Consider the following 21,412-nt stretch of genomic DNA (forward strand, 5'->3'; position numbering starts at 1 on the left):
TTTAGCATATTGCCTTTGTTTTTTTATTTACTTGTTTTGGACTTTGGGGCTGTTATAAGTGCTTCAATTAGTATCTTTGTGAGACAGATCTTTACGTATATCGTAGATTATGTCCTTTGAATTCCTGGAAGTGGAATTGCTGGACCAAAGGATATTTGATACATATTTGCCAATTTGTCTTCTAAGACTGATTTCACCCATTTGTACTCTCACGGGCAATTTTATAGGACTTCACTGGGGTTGCCGGTGTCACTAACTGTCAAAAGCCAACCCAGAACTCTCAGCCGGGCCTCTAGGATTGCTTCATGTTTTCCCGCCCACTCCGCATACCCGCCGCGCGCCCCACACCCGCGTCCGTGATGGCCCTCCCCTTCCTTACTCCCTTACCGATCCTGTCCAATCAAAAGCAGCCTTCCCCAGTATCGCTGAGTGGTTGGTAAGATGAAGTTTCCGTCGCTCTCAGGGGTGGGCGGAGTGGGCTGACGGACGTGTCGACGGGCCAGTGTGAACGGTGAGTGGGGCGTGCGTGGCGTGCGTGGCGCGCTGGCCTGGAAGCGGTGGACTTGGGAGGACTGCAGGCTGGTTGGGCAGCGAGAGGCTTCGGCCGCCATGGCTCCCAACGTTCCCATGGCCGAACCGGCTAGAGAGTGTCCTGAAGGCATCCGGGCCGTGCTTCTGGGGCCGCCCGGAGCCGGCAAGGGTACCCAGGTGAGTTGCTGAGCCGGGCTTGTCGGCAGAGCCCGTGGGACTCCAAGGTCAGGGCTGCCAGAGGTCTGGGTCGCCCCTGAGCCGGGCCGCTGGCTGAAGCCTGGAGGGGTACCCTGGCTGGAGTCTGGGGTTCTAGCAGGTGTTTGGGGGAGGGTCCACATTGGAGGTCGAGGGAGTCTGAGTTAGAGTTCTTGAGGGACCCAGGCTTGAGGTGCCGTGTTAGGTGATCCTAAGGACTGATTAGATCCCTTAAGGGTTTAGAAGCTGGGAAGATTTGAAGGGTAAGGTGCGCCCTGGGCTGAGGCATGTAGATTACAACCCGAGTGGACGCAGGGACCCCAGATTGCCTGCCATTTGGTAGTGGGTTGTCGAGGGTTACGTTCCAGGCACTCGGGGTAGGGGGACGTTTCTGGTAATGACTAATGCCTGAAGGTGGAGTAGCGTCTCCCACTCATGGGGGAAAGCGGGAGCTGGCCTGTGCTGGTTAGGAGTACTGCTAAGAGAAATGAGGTATGACCTGCCTGAGACAGTTAAGTTGGGGGGATGGGAGAGAGTACCTCAATATACAGGTGAGAAAACAGGGTCAGAGAGGTCAGGCGGCTTTCTCAGGTTAGCAAAATTGACTTCATGGAGCCTGGAACCTCAGGGCTCTGAGTGATTGGGGTCTGAAGTTACCTTCTGCTGACCGTGGGGCCTCACTTGGCACCTGGGACATAATGGGCCCATAGATAAAGGTTGGGATTTATGACCTCACTTAGGATTTTGAAGCCCATAGGTTGGATTATCAATATCCTCCTCCTGCCTGGGGTCTGGCATTGCCCCCCCCACCGCCGTCAAGCTTTTGCTTGCTGTTAGGGTCTAAGGAGGGAATTCCTGAAAGTGTGATCTGCTAAGGGAATGGGGTTCTGGGTGCTGCTCTATGCCCCGTCTTCTCTTCTGAGCCCTTGCAAAGATTGCAAAGTCCTGGCAGACAGATCATTTGTCTTACTCATTCTTGGGGCTCCTGTGACACCCAGCACATTATTTCATGAGGTTACTGGAAATGGATGAACACAGATTCATGTGGGTGATGAGGAGAAGGGGAGTCTTAGAGATTCAGTTCATTCCTGTGACTTTGCTTTTTGGCTGTGTCTACTAGGTGAAGAAAGACCACTTCCCCTTTTCTTTCTATAGCCAGAGCCGATTTGCCCTTGAGGGTCATTGTTACCTAACCCCCTTGTCCTCAGTAACATTGAATGCTCCTCTTTCCTGTTGCTACCACCCTCAGTTATTAGGTAACCTGCGTTTAGGAATGTTTAATCCCAAACTCTACGGACTTTTGCTGAGTGACCGAGATAAACGAGGTAGCTCAAATGCATCAGTTGTTTTTTTCTTAGTTCATATTGAAGTTAATAATTTCAGTAGTTGTGAAATGGACAACCCATCCCTGTGCTGAGACAAGGGCTTTATAGTTTAGCAAGCTTTGTAACTTCTAAGCCTCACTGCTCTCACCTGAAAAATGGGGCTAATACTTAACCTTACTCATTCAACATGTCATGAGCACCGAACATTGGAGACAGCAGTAAAGAAGACTGATAAGGTCCTTGCCCCCCTAGACCAAAAGTTAACAAGGATACTGGAAAATTATGTTATATATGTGTGTAAAGCACACCTAGATGACAACCTGGCACATAGTAGATGTTCACTAATTATTGACTCCCTATCTTAGTAACACATCCCCCCACCCCCCAACTCAGCTGTATCTCGGTGTAAAGGGTAATGTTTTCAGGAAGTTTTGAAGAAAATTATATTATGAGCTGATTTATAAGGGTGTATGTATGATAGGAGTTGGTCAGAGAAGGCCTTGTAGAAGTCGAGGAGATGTGATTAGAGCTGGGACTTAAGGGTAAGATTTACACAAGTCACTTAACCTCTGTACACCTTTCTCTCCATAACTGGAACAATAGGAATACTGGCGGTTGTAGTTTTAATGGAGTTTTAAAGAACAGTGTTCCTAAATCAGAGGTTGCAAAGTGGCAGCCTGCAGCAGAATTTAGCCTGCAGACACACCCCAGCTTTTTATTATGAAGAGTTTGAATACACAAAAGAAGACAGGATTGTGTAATGAGCCCCCATGTACCCATTATCCAGCCCCAGCTACCATCAGCTGGTGGCCATTCCTTCCCCATCCACTCTCCCTTCACAGATTATTTTAGAGCAGCTCCCAGACATTATAACACTTCATTTGTAAATATTTCAATGTGTATTTCTAAAAGACGAATTCTTTTTTGTAAACAAGCACACTATCCCCTAAAAACGATAATAACAGTAAATGTTTACATTTCCATTCATTTGTCTCACAAATATGATCATTTCAAGTCCCTTTTAATTTACAGGTTCCCCCCTTTTTTTTTCCTTGCAGCTTTTTTGTGGAAGTTGTTTATTCTGGGAGTATCCCTCTTTCTGAGAATTTTTTTATTGTATCCCCATGCCATACTTAACATCTTCTTCTTTCTTTCCTGTAAAAAAACAATTAACCAGATCTGGGTTCAATTTTTGACCCAACTACATCACAGGTGGTGGTGTGCTGTCCATTAGGAGGCATACTGTGTCTGCTTATCTCTGGTGTTCAGTGCCTGGGTCCAGGAATTCACTGTGGGTGGCAAAATGGTGATGTTCTACTTATATCATTCCCTTTTCATTTATTAGCTGAAATATTTCTATAAAGAGAAACTTCTCACCTACTATTTGGTATGGTTTGTACAGTAAGGGTAGGTTAAATGCTCGATTTATTCCCATAATTTGTCAGCTTTCAAAATAATAGGTTGACCACACAGTGTTTTCAGTTGTGAAATTTCACTTAAAAATCCAGAGCTCTCGTTTCTCTTGAGAAGTCAGATCTGGTGGTTCTGGGCCTCCGTTCCAGCGGGGCATGCAGTTGCGTGGGGATGCCGCTTTGGGTGGTCCATGTGCTCTCCTGTCCCCTGCATAGCCCTCTTCGCTGCCTGTTGCTTTATTTGACCCACTTTATTTGTGTTGCCTGCCTGGTAAATGCTTGTGATCTTTGATGTAAAATCCTAACCTGGGTTAGTGCCTAGTGCCTGCTCAGTAATGTTTGTTTTCTTCCCACTAGTGCTTCCTTTTATACCTGCATAACTCAGTATTTTAGGTATTTAATGTTGGCATGACTGAAACAATCTGTTTCCTTTTACAACTTTTTATTTTTAACTAAAATAGTTAAACATTTTTAAACTACCTGCTTTTGCATCAACATAATAATGTCTAAAACATCTGGAACACTTGGATTTGTTGTTTTGTTTAAATAACGTTACTTCCCTGTCTCCCTTTTAGGGTTAGATGTTCCTATGGTGTGGCCAAAACGGGTATGTTTTCTGTTTCCTCTGCCAGCCCCTTTCATAGTTTCTTCCATGTGTCCAGCTGACACCAGTTCTTCAAGGCCAGCACACTTAGGCCGTCAGCTGCCGTCTTGCAGGTCAGGCTCTGTCAGTTATGTCAGTGCATTGACGCTCACAGTGCAAAAACAACTCTGTGAGACCCATGCTCTTACTCCCCCTTTTACAGTAGAGAAACTAAAGCTCAAAGAGCTTGTGCTCTAGGTTACAGGGCAAGTAATTGGCTGATCTTGCATCTGAATGACTTCAGAGCTCCTGCTCTTTCTGCTGCTATCTGCTGCCCTGGGTTAGATTTGTCTCCTGCCCTATGCATGTTTTGTTGGATAAGTTCCATGCTAGAGATGCAGGGCAGGCCTTGCCCTCAAGAGGGTTTAATATTGCAAAATAGTCACCCTTTGCTGGGTTACGTGACAGACCCTACCCCCCACAGCCAAAGATGTTACAGGTGTCATCTGATTTAATCCTGCAGCCCTAGGAGGAAGGTCCTGTTGTTATCTTTGCCTTTGCCTGGTAAACTGAGGCCCAGTGTGTATCTTGCCCCAGGACATACATAAAGTAGCAAAGATAGGATTTGAATTCGTGACTGATTCTTGAACAGCATTACCATCTTATCTTTGCTACCAATCTAGGTGTAGGGGCAGAAATGAACGTGCATGCAAGCAGTACTTACTAGTGCAGAGTACCATATGGGAAGTGTGAGATGAGTGACTGACAAATGCTAGGACAGTTCAGGGTTAGAAAAGAACTATAATTTGTTGAGAATCTTCCATTCTTCCTCCTATACACCCAGTGATGTTGGTACTAATATATCCAATTTATAGTGATTAAAGGATCTCTGGCCTGAGGTTACATGGTCAGTTAACAGGCAGAGCTGAAATTCAAACACAGGTTTCTGTGCTTTTAAAAAACGTGTTTTTTTTTGTTTTTTTTTTGTGGTACGTGGGCCTCTCACTGCTGCGGCCTTTCCCGTTGCGGGGCACAGGCTCTGGACGTGCAAGCCTATGGCTCACGGGCCCAGCCGCTCCGCGCCATGTGGGATCTTCCCAGACCGGGGCACGAACCCGTGTCCCCTGCCTCAGCAGGCGGACTCTCAACCACTGCACCACCAGGGAAGCCCTAAAAAACTTTTTTTTTTTTAAACTTTTTAATTGAAGCATAATATAGAGAAAGGTACAGATATCCTAGGTGGGCAGCTTGATGAATTTTCACATGTGAACACACTTGTGTAGCTTATACCCATATGAAGAAACAGAACATTGCCAGCACTGTGAAGGCCTCCTTGTGCTCCCTTCCACACATATACACACACTTCCCCAAGGACAGCCACTAAGGCTCTGGGGGTGGGGGGGAGGTGTTAGTAAAGCCATGTGGTGTCATGGATAAGAGCTAGGGCTCGACAGTCTTGAGGCCAGTTGCCAGATCTGCTGTTACTAGCTTTGTGATCTTGGGCAACTTAGCCTCTGAATTTCATTTGTAAAATGCACATAAAAATAGTTACTACCTAACATTTGTTATGTATTATACATACTAAATACTGTAAAACAATGCATGGAAAAATTGCTTGGCATCTTGCAAACACCCAGTTAACTGATGTTTATATGATTCCTTCTTGGAGGAAGAAAGGGTACTTGGGGAGGGTTTTAGGTGGGAGAGATATGCTCAGAATTTGACTACAGAGGAGGGTAGAGCTTGGACCAGTAGGAGGAAGGGAGAGGGCATTCTTGCATAGAGAGGATCTTGAGCCGAGGACCATGGAGAGGCTTATGTTATGTAATTGGAAAGCATATATAGAGCAGCTGTTTGCCATTGTGCAGGGCATCCTGGTAGGGGACTTGTGGAGGCAAATTTGAGTAGCTTGGGAGGTATAGGAAGTTGGTTGTGGACGATACTGAGTGCTGGACTAAGGTATTGGGACTTCTCCCCTGTTGCCCTGGGGGAACGTTGAGGCTTCTGAATGTATGTTTGTTGGGGGGTGGGTAGTATGTCCAGCAGTATTTTAGGAGATGTTTGCAGCTGCATGTACAGAAGCATTGGAGGTGGAAGTGGGAAAGACAGCAGTAGAAAGATGATTTCAAGGTAAGAAAACAAGTGAGCTTGATTAAATCAAATCTTAAAGACTGACATTTTCCCTTTATTTCCCTAAATGCCAGGCACTATGCTGGATTCTTTTGCGTATATGATTTTGCCAAATCCCCATAACAGCTCTGAAAGTAGACATTGTTGTCTGTACAGTAAGTCCCCTACATACGAATGAGTTCCATTCCGAGAGCGCGTTGGTAAGTCAAATTTGTTCGTAAGTCCAACAAAGTTAGCCTAGGTACCCAACTAACACAATCAGCTGTATAGTACTGTGCTGTAATAGGTTTATAATACTTTTCACACCAGTAATACATAAAAATAAAATAAAGAAGACATTTTTAATCTTCCAGTACAGTACCTTGACAAGTACAGTGGTACAGTCCAACAGCTGGCATACAGGGGCATCGGGTGAACAGGCAAGAAGAGTTACTGGCTGGAGGAGGGAGAGGAGATGGGAGATGGTAGAGCTGAAGGATCGTCAGCTATAGGAGATGGAGGGCAAGCTGCAGTTTCACTCACGCCTGACGTTGATGGCACAGGTTCTGGTTCCTTGCTGGATTCAACTCTATCTACCCTCTTGAAAAAATGATCCAGTGATGTCTGGGCAGTACCTCTTTTTTTCTCGTCATAGATGGTACAGTACCGCTGGATTGCATTCTGAATGGCTGCTGCAACCTTCGTGTACCATTCTACTCTCAGGTGCTGTGCCTCAAAAACTAACAGTGCCTCCTCAAATAAAGAAAATCCCATTGCCATTTCCTGTGTCGTGAATCTCTTCGGTTCTTCAGTTACTTCTTCCTCTTTTCTGTCTTCGTCCTTTCTCTGGGCCTCCAATTCCTGGCACTTCTTAGCAGTACCAGCTACATCACCGCTGCTTTTACACTTGTTTCAGGACATCCTGGGCTAGAAATAAAGATACTATACTTCTGTACTCTTACACAGTACTGTACGGTAAAGTACACAAAAGCGCAGCCACTTGTAGAGGATGCACGCACGTGACAATGTATGCCAGACACGTGAACTTACATGATTGGACATGTGAACGCACGTTTGCATCTTTGAAAGTTTGCAGCTTGAAGGTTCATATGTAGGGACTTACTGTACTCTAGAGATGAAGAAACCAAGGCCTTAAGGCTATATATCTTGTTCAAGGTGACACAGTGAGTAAACTGTAAATCCCGGATCTGAACCACTGTAAAACCCAGTCTTACACCCCTGCCCCAGGGCTTCACAATCTGTGTGCATCAGAATCCCACCATGCTACCCGAAAACCACTCAATCATACATTTCAAGGGCGGGCCTGGCTTTATATTTTTAGCAAGTGCCCCGGATGATTGTGATAATACACTGATGTTTGAGAACACTAACCTCACCATGCTGCCTCCCTAGTGGTTTTAGCCATTCTGAACCACACCCCCTTCCCAAACCACAGGTTTCTCCTACAGATGGGGGGCCTATTTCTTGGGCTCAACAGTAGCCCATGGCTAGTGAGACCCATGTGTCTCGGGGCCTCAGCAGCAGCTGAGTGTGGTCCAGGGGTCAGCAGCACAGCCAGGCCTGGAAGCTGGTTTAAAATGCAGATGCTCAGGGCCCACCCTGTAGAATCAGAATCTGCATTTTAGCAGTACCCTCAGGTGGTTTGGAGTAGGGGAAGCATTCCTCTATAAAAAGTATAAGCGTGAAGTGTAAGGGGAATGAAATACAGCTATTTCATCAGGCTTCTTCTGTAGTTTGCAAGTAAAGAGTAATGCAAAAAAGAAAGACCTTGAAAGGAGGTCTTTTATTTACTGAATGCCCACGGTGTGTCTGATATTTATTTCATTTTATCCTCACAACAGCCCTATGGAGTAGACATTATCCCTATTTGACTGGTAAGGGAACTGAGATTCTGAGAAATTAAGTAACTAGCCAAAGGTCATAAAGCTATTGAGGGCAGCCAGGGCTCATGTGCAAATCTGTCTGACTCCAAATTTCATGCTCTTTGCAGCCCACCCCATTGACTTCTGTGCAGCCAGCAAGAAATGAAGGAGTTAGTCTTCCGCCGTGCCGCGTCTTCCCTCTGGGAGTGTGCTTCCACACAGCCGTAGAATCTAGTCACCTGAAATAGCACAGAAGAGTCCTGTGGTTTAGAGTGGTAAAAATTGGAAGGTTAGGTGCTAACACCTCTTCTCTGGTGTTTTGGTTACTCTTTCCCCTGGAACAAGCCTGACCTCCCAATTTTTCACCCAAGTTAATTTCAGCAACCAAGGAGAAAGATCAGCAGAAAAGCACAGCTCTCTGGGTTTGTGGCCACTGTGCCAGCCCGAAGGACCAGAAGGTTTTCCATCACCAGAGCGTCCTGACCTTCACTGGTTTCCCAAGTGTGGTTTTAAATACCTCATCTGGGTTCCATTTTGCTATGAAGTCAGTTCTCTGAGCTGAATCAGTCCGTGAGTCACAAACCAGCACTGTTGCCCTGAGCCCTATCTGTTTAGCCTTTACCATGTGCACCTAAGAAAGCTCCCAATGAACTGGTTTGAGCAAGGTTCCCACCCTACTTCTTTTCCAAAACAATTGAACCAGAAAGCAAAGTGTTAAGCTCCTTGAACTGATTCTATTCCTCATGAATTCTGCATTCTTTTTTGCCACTACAAAACCAATGTCGGACTCTCAAGGGTCTCTTCTCTTCTAGTCTTCGTTCTGTGGTATAGTCACCAAACTATGAACTCATAGAGGACGGAGTCTGTGTCTCCTATTCATCTGTTTCCCTGGTACCCAGCAAGGTTCTTAGAAGAGGCATCTTCGAAGTATTAGTATTTTCTTTCTGTATGAATGAATATGGAATTAAGACAGGGATTACAGTAACAGCTGATGTTCACTGAGCACTTACAAAGTGCCTGGCCCTGCGTATGTGGAATTCTATATAATCTCATCAACCCAGTGATATAGGTACTATTACCATCTCCATTATACCTAGAGGAAATTTAAAATTTAGAAAAGTGATATAATTCTTCTCAAGTCACATAACCAGCCATTGGTGAACCTGGTGTCTGAAACCCAGGCGTTTGACTCTCAAGCCCATGCTCTTAGCCAAAAGGCTATACTGCTCCCTAAAGCTACTAAGCACTTAATGTTTGCCAGGTGCTCTTCATATATATATCTCATCTGATCCTCACAGCTACCTTCTGAGACAGAGACTTTTTGCCTTCATTTTAGACAAATGAGAAAACTGAGACTCTTGAGAGGTTAAGTGATTTGGCCCAGATAATGCAGATACCCTAGTGACAGGGAAGGGAAGAACCGAGTCTGCCTGAGGGAGACTTCAGCGCCTGGCTCCAGCTGCCTCCCACACTGGTGACCACAGTACTTGACGGCCACACGTCCATCCCTTTGGCGAATATGCATTCAGCACGTTACATGCCAGGCATTGTGCCAGGTGCTTTATATACATGAACTCTTAAACCTCTGAGCAACCGTGTGAAGTGTTGGTACTGCTGTTCCCGTTTTTCCCATTTATAATGGGGAAACTGAGGCTTATGTGTCACTAGTGTGTCTAGTGGAAGTAGTGATAATAGCTGATATTTATGATGGCTTCCTGTGCCAGGTGCACTGTTTTAAGTGCCTATGTATTATCTCATGTAATTCTTAACTACAACCCTATAGTCATATGTTAGAATATAATGTAAGGTACTTTTATCCCAGTTACAGGTAAGGAAATAGGCATTTGTCAGAGTTCACATAGCCAGTAAGTGGCAGGGCCAGGTTCACACCCAGGCAGTCTAACTCCAAGGCCTGCACTGTTAACCATATCTTGTTTTTTGTCTTCCCCTTCATAGGCACCCAAGTTGGCTGAAAACTTCTGTGTCTGCCATTTGGCTACTGGGGACATGCTGAGAGCCATGGTGGCTTCTGGCTCAGAGCTGGGAAAAAAGCTGAAGGCAACTATGGATGCCGGGAAACTGGTAGGTTTGGTGGTACCAGTGAATGTTGATATTCCTCAGAGTCTAGATCTGCCCTGCTTAATAGGGTGAGCACCAGCTACATGTAACTACTGAAATTAATTTTAATTTAATTTAATTTAAAATTAACTTCCTCAGTTTCACTTGCCACATTTCAAGTTTTTGCTAGCCCGCACAGATATAGAACATTTTAATCATTGTAGAAAGTTCTGTTGGACAGCCCTGTGCTGCGGGGTGTTTTAACAAACTGGCACATTATATGAACTTTTACAGTAGCAAGTTACTTGGTTCATTCTGAATTTATGACACTTATTTTATTCACGGTACTCTTGAAGTTCCTTTGTGCCGGCACATTTTGTAATATACCCAGGTTTTTTTGTTTGTTTGTTTTTTACTTTTTTTTTTTTTTTAAATATCCAGTTTTAAGACCAAGAATGAAACTGCCATCCCTAGGCCAGAACTCAAGGGTGATTCAAGAGAGGACTCAGGAAGTCTCAGAAGTGTTTTTAATCTACTTTTGTGATTCTGTTCTGTGTCTTTAACAGAGAGGTTGCTTGGCAGTTGACAAAAGTAATCCTTCTTATTTGGTGAATATAATAGCATTTCCTCTTGTTTTTAGTCCAGTTGATCTGATTGGAGAAGTACAATTTATTACCTACTAAATGTTTTTTGATTAGTGCCAGAGCTTAATTGTAACTGAGTTATTCTGGGACTTGGCCTTGGGAAGAAGTCATTTTGTGCTTGGCTGTCTGGTCTTTACGTATCTTAGAATGTTGGTTGGGGCGGGTGCTGGGCCTCCCGTCAGGCTTTGAGATTCTGGACCTGGGGTAGCCCTGCCTGTGCGCCCAGCTGCCCCTTTACTTCTAGCTTTCCCTTCATGTTAATGAGGCTGTAAGTCAAGCCATAAAGCTAGATATTTTGGACTTTGGGTCTTGGTGGAAGATCCCGTACTGAGAAAAAATTGGGTTGTGGCAATGAGATTACTTATCTCCAGCCTTCACTTAGTCGCAGAGCTTATACTTTGTCCCCAAGTTCACAGCTGGTCCCAGGAGATAAGAGCATTAGCTACCAAAATGTGCAGCCTTCACTCTAATACTGGCAGGGAACTTTTCTTGCAGTGGAAGCCCAGGAGGAAAACTGGTTTTTGGAAGCTAGGAAGGATCCTTGTTGGGGTTTTTAGAGGGGCTCAGAGGAGTGTTGGGCTGGCTTCTTGGTTCCTTGGTTCTGAACCAGTCTTGCCAAGGTCAGTGAACTTCTCTGTTGCTTCCTGTCCGAGACCGCCTGGGTTGCTTTACTGTTAGCCTAATCAAAATTGTGAAACAGGTAAAGTTGGTGTGCCTTTCTACAATTCTCTCCTAGAGCCCTCCTCAGGTGGTCTCTCAGCCATATGTCCTCACTTGTGTCTTGAAGACAGCTGATTGCTGAGGAGCTGTTATCTGATTGCTAGGACTCTGACTAATGGCCAGAGAGGCCTTCAGGACCTAAGAAATGGGGGTCTTCTGGTGGGGTGATAGGCACTCCTGTTCCCTCACCCAGATTACTGGGACACAGGAGAATCTCAAGGGAAGAGAATGTGTATATGGCAACCACAGAAATAATCATGAAACTGAATCTTCCAAATGGAGCCACTCCATATTTGCTCTGATTTTTGCTTCTTTAGGTCAAGAACCTGTTTAGTAATCAGGTTATACAGACATAAACTTATGACCCTGGAGTTGGGCTAATGCCACCTAGTTAATGGATTTAACCCCAAGATTGTTTTGTTCTTGACTTCCAGGTGAGTGATGAAATGGTCGTGGAGCTCATTGAGAAGAATTTGGAGACGCCTCCATGCAAAAATGGTTTTCTTTTAGATGGCTTCCCTCGGACTGTGAGGCAGGCAGAAATGGTGAGTGGCTTGGTTTTGTATGACCATTGCATGAAAGCAAATCCTGGCCCTCTATCTCTTTATTCCTTTGAGGGAAATGGGTCTTATCAAGCTCTGGTAGCTTAGGTGGGCCACACGCTTTTTTACAGCTTGATGACCTCATGGAGAAGAGGAAAGAGAAGCTTGATTCTGTGATTGAATTCAGCATCCCAGACTCTCTGCTGATCCGGAGAATCACAGGAAGGTATTTGTCCCCTGAAGGTCCCTTCTTTTCATGCTTCCTCAGAGCTTTGTCAGACGACAGGAACTGCTCCGGCCTAATCCCAGCCATGAAGCTTAGTGCCGTTTCCACATGGATTGACCTTATGTGGTGACATGGGATGGGGATGTGGAAGGAAGAGCAAGGGATCTGAAGTCCAGCAGCAACTCAGTCCTGTCACCTTTTAACTCTGACCCTAGGCAAGTTTCTTAACCTCTCTAAGGCTGTTTCCTCATATGTAGAGAGGAAGTAATAGTACCTGCTTCGAGGACCCATTGTGCATGGTAGATAGCATGTTGTGCATATTTCAGAGCCTTGCTTACCTGGGTCCTTAAGAAGTACTAAATTCCTGGGCTTCCCTGGTGGCGCAGTGGTTGAGAGTCCTCCTGCCAATGCAGGGGACACGGGTTCGTGCCCCGGTCTGGGAAGATCCCACATGCCGCGGAGTGGCTGAGCCCATGAGTCATGGCCGCTGAGCCTGCACGTCTGGAGCCTGTGCTCCGCAGTGGGAGAGGCCACAGCAGTGAGAGGCCCGCGTACTGCAAAAAAAAAAAAAGAAATACTAAATTCCTTACATCTGTATCTCCATTTTAGTGCTTTTTAAGTCCGATTTCAGTTGAAGTTGCCATACCTTGCTGTAGGCTTTTTATTATAAAAATAATAGGACCATCTGCACAGTTTAGAAGATTGAGGAAAAACTTGCTCATGGTACAGCCAGCTTAGCGAATAACACTATAATTTTTTTGCATGTTTTGTTTTAAAGTGCTTATTTCTCTATAGTAGTTAACGTTGAACACAGAAATGCTTCTGCCTCTGATGAGTTTGCTCCTAAAAAGTGCCACTGCTTTAGGCTACAGTTTCCTCAGCCCTCTTTCACTACCACGCTACCATCTGCTTTATGCCTTCCAAAAATATGTGGGAAGCTCTCAACCACTAAGAGACCCTCCCATTCTTGTCCTTATTATGGGCTATATAGCTTTTTTTTAATCCCTCAGTCACTTTTTTAAAATTTATTTATTTATTTGTTTTTATTTTTGGCTGTGTTGGGTCTTCGTTGCTGTGCGTGGGCTCCCTCTAGTTGTGGTGAGTGGGTGCTACTCTTCGTTGCGGTGCGCGGGCTTCTCATTGCGGTGGCTTCTCTTGTTGCAGAGCACAGGCTCTAGGCACGCGGGCTTCAGTAGTTGTAGCACTGGGGCTCAGTAGTTGTGGCTCGTGGGCTCTAGAGCGCAGGCTCAGTAGTTGTGGCCCACGGGCTTAGTTGCTCCGCAGCATGTGGGATCTTCCCAGGCCAGGGCTCGAACCCGTGTCCCCTGCATGGGCAGGCGGATTCTTAACCACTGCACCACCAGGGAAGCCCCCTTAGTCACTTTAATGGAGCCTCAGGAAGGTGGTCAGCCTACCATCTTGAACCAGACTTCCATGACCATTATTTTTAATTGCTGCATGATATTTCACAGTACATGAACCATCATTTACTTAATTGTTCCCCGATTGTTGTACATTTGTGTTCTTCCAGTTTTGCATTGTTAAATTCATGCTTTGGCCGTCATAGTACATGTAAGTTTTTAAATTAAGGGGGCAGTGTTTTCTGATTATAAATGTTATTACTTTGATTTCCTAATGAGGTTGAACCTTTTTCTCCATGTGTCTGCAGTCCATATCTTTAAGGAGAGAGGCAGCAGAGTAAGTGTTAGAGGTGTTCTCCTGGAAGGCTGTGTTAGATACAGTGAGATCCACCTTATATTAATTTTCTTTTCAAATGTCCAGGTTTCATGTTTCCAGCTAGTGCATAGGCTCCTTCAGTGCAGGAATTTTGTTTCTTTGCTCTGGCACAGAGTAGGCAAGCAAAGTTGATGTAGTCCAAGAAGCAGTAGGGTTGACAAGAAGGGACATGACCAGGGCTGGGGTCCCGGACATTGCAAAGCAGATGTTAATAGTACTAGGTGACACGAGGGGCCTTTGATCTGATCGGCTCAGCTTCCTAAGGGCCTGCTTTGTGCAGGCACAGCTCTGGGAGCAGGGGACCAGTAGAGAATATAGAACAATATGCTGGTGCCCATGTCTGACCTCAGAGCGTCTACAATCCCTACGTGAAACCTGGGCTGTTTAGTGCAGTAGGGGTCCAGGAAGACAGCCTGGGGGCAGGGAGGGAAGTCTGGCTAGGACAGGTGTAAAGTCTGAGGCTTTCCCATAAGGGAGTGGAGGCAAGAATGAGTATGCATTGAGGGAGAGGCTCTAGCTAAGGCTTCTGGCAAAATGTCTGTCCAGAGCTGGAGAAATGGCCTGGGAGGCTGGGTGGTAGAATGAGTGCGGTTGGGAAGGTGGAATGGGAGCCTGGCTGGGGAAAGTCTGCCAAGGAAGAGACGGTAGACATGACTGAGTCAGGAATCATGGGATGTTCTTAAGCCACTAGGCGTTGTGGCAGATACAGCATTTTGAGAACATTAGCTTGGTCCTGGTATACAGGCTAAATTGAGGGAAATAAGAAACAGACAAGGACCCTACTTGGAGGAGCCTGATGTGATCCACCAGTGAAGTGATAGAGACTGGGGTTGGCTGGTGGGGCACTGAGAGATTCTGAAGAACAAACTCCAGAATTGTAGAGGGCGAAAGAGGCAAGACTCGGTCTCTCGGTTTGGAAGTGAGTGGTGTAGTGTGGCCCTCTCCCTTACAGAGGAGGAAACAGAACAGGTCAGACTGTGTAAAGGTGTTTTTCCAAGCCCACTTGCATATCAGTGGCAGAACTAGCACCAAAAACCTGCTTTCTGCCTCCTCGTCCACTATGCTGATTATTGCAAGAAAAAGAGTCAGGAACTAGCCAGTTTAATATGGATCTTATTTAAATCTGACATGATAAGGACCCCACTGTAAATGTCTTCAGAATTGGCTCTGACCTCACTTCTATGGGTTATTATTTTATTTCTTGCCATAAGTATGGCTGGTGGATTTTGATTTTAACCTATTCAGTGTTGGCTCTCTGGTATCATTAGCCTAATGTCTTGTACCATCCCCATTTTGTGGATGAGAAAACAGGTGTCTGAAGTATCACACCCAAGGTAGCAGTGGCTGTAGCATCCCAGCCTGATCCCTCCACATCTTCACCTCCACATCCAGGCCAGGCTCAGTGGCTTGTAGAGCTGTTTTGGTTGGTACTTAAGACCAGTCCCATTTTAAGAACTTGGAGATTGGTTTCTTTTCCCTTCTAGGGAATGAGTCTTGCCTTCTTCTTAAAATGATACTTGGAAGTGGGGAAGGAGCAGTGTTATATGTAACTGGAGGGCTGAGGGAATCTGGGAATGCGCAAGAGCTGATGTAGAGACATGGAGAGGAGAGAATTGTGTTTGTTGCAGCCTGGCTGCTATGTGCCCTGTGCTTTCTAGAAGGTGAAGAAACAAGGTCCAGGTACTTCCCTGGCGATCCAATGGTTAAGACTGCACACTTCCACCGCAGGGGGCATGGGTTCGATGCTGGTTGGGGAGCTAAGATCCTGCATGCTGCACAGCATGGCCAAAAAAACGAAACGTGGTCCACACTTCATGCCCCCAGCCCTTCCCAAAGGAAGGCTGTAGCTGAGCCCCGCAGCTTCTGCTCGTCCTCTCCTTGGGTCTCCTAGTGGGTGTCATTTCCCAGTGGATGCACCAGATGAACCCCTCCAGCAACTGAAATAAAGGAGGGCCCAACCTCGTGTTACATGATTGCAGTCACAGGCCCACTCAGTGTAACTTACTCACTCTGCTATCAATTTGTCCCCCATGCTGTAAATGGACCACCTTATTCTATAAATGGACCACTTGGCCCCCCAAAATATGCTGTCATTAAAACACAGTATCACATTTTACAAACGTGTGGCTTCGATAGTCTAACCCAGACTTTCCCAACTGATGTGCTGAGATATTGACCCCCTCAGCCACCAGAGCAAGCACGCTGAGTACTTTCTGTGTATGCCAAGAGGTGAAAAATGTTGGGAAGCTCTGGCCTAACAGACTGTCATGAGGAGAGTAGCCATCAGTTAAATAAGCAGACCTTGGTTGGCATAGAATTGGGAAGCCACGTGAAGTTGCGGGCACCAGCTGCCGAGCAGTGTTTGGCCTGCCTCCTTTCCTTCTTAGGTTTCAGGGCTCCTGTGGTGTGACCACTCCCAGTCAGGAGCGTGGGCTTGTTGCTTAAGGGGACACAGCAGAGATGCAGCTGCCAGCTACATATTCTGTGCCAAGTAAATGCTTCTTCTTGAGCTCTTTATTCTATGACTTAATATGTTGTTTTCCCTGATGCGTTGAATATTTCCCTCTGATGGCTGGGCCTTCTGTGTCTGTGTGGTCGCAGAGGTGTTCAGCATTGTCTACTGATGTCTGCATCCATAGCCCATGTTTTTCCTATAGCACCTTTCTGGTTTTATAACCAAACTAGTTTAGAAAATAAGGTTAGTTTCTCTGTCCCCCGTGGCACTTTGTCCAAATCTCTGTTAAAGGATTACCAAATTTATTGTAGTTATTTATTTCCACATTTGTCTCCCCCTCTAAATTAATCACTGTTTGTGAGCAGGGATCGTGACTCGTTGCTCTGTAGCCCCTGAATTCAGCTTAAGGCCTGAATTGGAATGGTCTCACACAGCCGAATTAGGCTGTCATTATACCAGCCTCTTCAGCCAGACACGTATTTTAATGTTGGGTCAAAAGAGAAAACAGGGCTTCCCTGGTGGCGCAGTGGTTGAGAGTCTGCCTGCCGATGCAGGGGACACGGGTTCGTGCCCCCATCCGGGAAGATCCCACATGCCGCGGAGTGGCTAGGCCCGTGAGCCATGGCCGCTGAGCCTGCGCGTCCGGAGCCTGTGCTCCGCAATGGGAGAGGCCACAACAGTGAGAGGCCCGCGTACCACAAAAAAAAAAAAAGAGAAAAAAAAGAGAAAACATACTCCCTCTGGCATATGCCCAGTTATTTTCCTAAGCAAGAGATTCCTATAACGAGGTTCTCTGCTGGATTAAAGTCCTTGCATCCAGCTTCTCTGTCTGTGCTTGTCATCTTGGAGACCCCTGGGGTTCCGGCAGCCTGATTCCTGTTCATTTGCTATCTTACAGACTGATTCACCCCGAGAGTGGCCGTTCCTACCACGAGGAGTTCAACCCCCCAAAGGAGCCCATGAAAGATGATGTATGTAAATTCAGGACGGGAAGTTTCCTTTTCTTTCCTTCCTCTCTCTTACTTCGCTTTTTTTTCTTTTTTCTTTCTTCCCTTTGTTCTTCCCGTTTTCCCTTTATTCCTACCAATATTACGAACTTAACCATGAGAAATATTGCTATCACGTAAATCACATGGGCTGTGGCTCATCTTTAGTGTGTCCCTGCAAGGGGTTTATTGCTTGACCTTGAGGTAGCCACCAGTGCCAGCCACTTCCCAGTGCCCAGTTTGTACCTGTCTTTTGTCCAGAGCAGCCCCTTCCTGGCATCATGGCAACCTAAATGGTGAACTAATCAGGAGAAGGCTGCTTGGAAGCCCCGGATTAGAGCCACGGTTGGAAGGACAGTAGTGAAGAGATGTTTGTTGACCAGTCCTGCTTCAGAAGAATGTCTTCTCTCTCTAGTGACTGTACTGTACCCTACAGATTCGGAAGAGCTTGGCCAGGTTAACACTGCCAAGTTCCTATGGCAGTCTTTAATTGTTTGCAGATGTAAAAGGGGGGTCTCACACTGTAATATTTGCCATAAATAGTTCACCTTGTCTGTTTTAGAACACGCAGGCAACAGTAAGAATTTCCTGGATTTACCTTTGTCATGCGAGACAAGTTCATCAGGTCGTACAGGTTCCAAAGCTATCTGGCAACTTCGTCACGTTTCACAGAGTTGGCAGTTCTGTCACTCAGTGTTCCCTGTCACTTGCCACTTTCAGAATGTTAATGACCGGCACCCCAGTGAAAACACTGAATACTTATGCAGCTAAGATCCTAACTGCTACTGCATCTGTGATTTTGATGTATTCTCCTGGTCTCAGGGGCCTCTGTCTTTCTTGTTTCTCACCCTAGAAGTGTTTGTCTTGGAAGCTGAACAGCCTGAGCACAAGCCATGAGAGAAAGACCTTGTCTGTCCCCCTGTCTCAGCCCTTTCCTCACTGTTGCTGTTTCAGACTCCCTGATTTCTCTGGACCAAGTGGTCTGCTCCTGGGACCAACTTGCTGGGAATAGTGAAGTTCTTTATAGTTCTTTATTGGAGGGGGTCTAGAAGGTCTTGTCTTTCCCTCTGATGGACTTTGGGATCAGACAGCATCTCAGATCTGCATCCAGCGTTGGATTAGGAGAACTTGCTGAGTCCTGGCCTTTCATCCCCCTCTTCCTGTTCTCAGATCACCGGGGAACCCTTGGTCCGCCGATCAGATGATAATGAGAAGGCCTTGAAAATCCGCCTGGAGGCCTATCACACTCAGACTGCCCCGCTGGTGGAGTACTACAGTAAACGGGGGATCCACTCTGCCATCGATGCATCCCAGACCCCTGACGTTGTGTTTGCAAGCATCCTAGCAGCCTTCTCCAAAGCCACATGTAAAGACTTGGTTATGTTTATGTAATGTTGGGTCCAAAAAGGAACTTCTTTCTTCTTCCTATCCCTGTTGAAGGAGTGGGTGGGAATGGCAGAGCAGGCAGAGGGAAGCTTCTTCAGGCCAGCAAGAGTATCATTTGATGTACTGATTAAAAAAGCACTTGCTTCATGTATCTTTGGCGTGTGTGCAACTCTCATCTCATCTGTGTGTGTGGGCGTGTGTGCGTGTGCAAATGAGTGTGTTGGTATAAGTATGTGTACACTCTCCTACTTTCTAAGTTGTAGGCAAGATTGCTTTACTAGCTGTTTATTTCTTTAGCCATACTCTAGATTTTATTTTTTGACCAAAATAAACTAACTCAGGTATCTACCAGGCATTCCAGTTCCCTAGTATTTTTTCCATCTCCAACAGCTCATTAGAAGTCCTGGGTCACATGAAGTCAGGCAGGGCCACAGTTCCTAGTGGCAGACTGTTGGCCAGAAATTCCATTTGTTTTCTCACCCGTAATGAAAAGCCAAATGAGTCAGTGTGTGGAAAGGGATCATTAATTTTTTTCCCCCTAAACAGGAAGGAAAAGGCGCTTACATTATAGATTCCAGAAATTAACTGGGAGAGGGTATCAGCATAGAAAGAGCCAGGCCAAGTTGGAATATTTCTGTGAACTGCACCATGGTTCTGTAAAGTAGGAATCATCTGGGACCTGTGTTGAATACTGAATTGCTGCCAAAGAATTAAACCAGGTGAAAGGTCCTTTTGAATTTAGACAGTCTTCTGAACATCCAGGCTGGGCATCTGAGGGCAGCCAGTCCACTTCCCCAAAGAGAGACCAGGGTAGGTTTGTTTTTATTTTTAATGTTCGCCTCTGTTTCCAAGTATGAACAAAACAGTGATTTGAGGATCATTTTGGGATCATTTTGATTAGAATTTATTCAAACCCAATCTCTCTGCAGGATGTGAAACCCAAATCAGATGTATCCCTTTTAAACTCAAACCATCTCCCTTCCAGATCCAATCCTTCACCCCTTACGTCATGATGGTGGTGGCCAGTCTCCCCAAGAAAGGATCACCCCAAAAATAAGATCACCTATGGCAGTAACCAGTTTTTATTCCTAACCTCAGCTCCCAACTACTAAACATTTCCTGAGGTCCGTGCTGTGCCTTTTGGTCTCTGGTTTGATTTGGGGCAAACAGATGAATTAATAGACTGCTGTGAGGGACCACAAAAACAGCAGCCTCTGGAAAAAAACCATGAAAAAAATCAGTGGCAGGTCCAATAAATAATGCCACCTGCCCATTGTAATCTGCTGACTCAGTTTAGTGGACTATAAAGTGCCCAGTCCCCATCTGACGTGAGTTCTCCTGCTGTCTGTGGGCCCGCCAGAGGTTCTGTCCTCTGTCCCCCTGGAAGCTGGCTATGGGTACAGCTTGCAGGTGGACAGAGTGGCCATCTCGTGTCCCTCTTTGTCTGCTTCAAGTGAGTGTCTGCTGACTCTGCTCTGCCTTGTTTCCCTGGCTGTAAACTAACTCCATCCATTCTCAGCGGAAACCCAATCTGGCACGGGGTGTTTCTGGGAAGCACATGACTTCTGGGAATGGACAAGGAAGGGCAGTGAAACCAAAACTGTCAGCTCTGTCTGTGGGGATCTGGGCTCCTTCTGTGGGTGAGGGTGGCCTCGTGAATCTTGGAGTCGACTCCTCTTCAAGTAGGGACAGTTGCAGGCATTTGGCCTCAAAGGTGAGGTCCTTGAATGTTTGCTGATAGAGTGTGCATGATCCTTACTCAGATATTTGTCATCTATCTATATGCATTCACGTGTGCACACACGTGCGTGTGATTTTTGGGCTATCAGTGAAAACTGGAAGATCGTCGGGGTTGCATATGCCCTTTTGGGGGTAGGTACGATTCAATTTTTGCTTCATTTAATTCCAGAACCTTAACCTCAGCAGGCATGAGAGCTTTCACCTGGCAGAGAAATGTCCAGTGTTTAATGCATTTGGTTGCCGGGGCGTGCATGCCAAGCTTCTCTGATATTTACTTGGTTTTTAAAAACCCATTTTGTTCTCTCTTGTTTCCTCTCTATTTCAGCCTAGTAACAGAAGGCCAGGCGAGACTGCACCACTGCTCATCACCCTGCGGCGTGATCCCTGCTCTTAGGTGCTGGGCAGAGGGGAGGGGTGGTCAGGGTAAGGATGGAGAGGGCGGAGTGGTGAGGGCTCAAGAGGAGAATGGGAAGAGCAGCAGTGCTGTAGTGAAGCAACTTCTGTTCCATGGAGTAGGAGCCTTAAAAAGTACAAGCAAAGGGAAAAATTGATTTTTTAGAACACTGATTGGAGGGTATAAATAGAAATAGGGAGATGCAGTATTATTTCTAAGGAATCACGTTGTCATTTACTCCAGACTGGTGACGATATTTTTTAAAGCCAGTGCCCTAAGACCTCAGCTTTTATCAGAACCTCATGCCAGCCCAGGAATGCCGGAAATCACACCGTTGTCCTGTCTGTCCTGTAGTTTGGAACAGGGCAGGAGTTGACTACTAACCCTGGTTCCCCATACCATGAGATCAAAAAGTCATCTCCCCATTCGAAAGAGATACAGAGTATGTTCGTGGGGGTAGTGGCTCAGCAAATCAGGTTTACTGGA

General features: G+C 46.0%; 1 protein-coding gene across 4 annotated transcripts; it reads left to right on the top strand.

The window, feature by feature from the left end:
- The first annotated feature begins 512 nt into the window (after nucleotides 1-512).
- On the top strand, nucleotides 513-20,971 carry AK2 (adenylate kinase 2). Of its 4 annotated transcripts, none has more exons than XM_022575136.3 (7): nucleotides 522-708; nucleotides 9,995-10,120; nucleotides 11,895-12,005; nucleotides 12,134-12,228; nucleotides 17,319-17,391; nucleotides 18,577-18,772; nucleotides 20,858-20,971. In XM_022575136.3, the coding sequence occupies exons 1-7, from the start codon at nucleotides 610-612 to the stop codon at nucleotides 20,860-20,862; spliced, it is 705 nt and encodes a 234-aa protein (XP_022430844.1). In that variant the 5' UTR covers nucleotides 522-609; the 3' UTR covers nucleotides 20,863-20,971. The 4 variants fall into 4 exon arrangements, with proteins under 4 accessions (XP_022430847.1, XP_089752770.1, XP_022430844.1 ...); XM_022575137.2 differs by lacking the exon at nucleotides 20,858-20,971 and adding an exon at nucleotides 4,039-4,070 and having other exon boundaries at nucleotides 608-708; nucleotides 18,577-18,943; XM_089896644.1 differs by lacking the exon at nucleotides 20,858-20,971 and having other exon boundaries at nucleotides 521-708; nucleotides 18,577-18,943.
- The last annotated feature ends 441 nt before the right edge of the window (nucleotides 20,972-21,412 follow it).

This window comes from Delphinapterus leucas, chromosome 1 (assembly GCF_059928025.1).
Source record: "Delphinapterus leucas isolate spDelLeu-1000000601 "Yukka" chromosome 1, BTC_Dleu_Yukka2, whole genome shotgun sequence".
Lineage (NCBI taxonomy): Eukaryota > Metazoa > Chordata > Mammalia > Artiodactyla > Monodontidae > Delphinapterus > Delphinapterus leucas.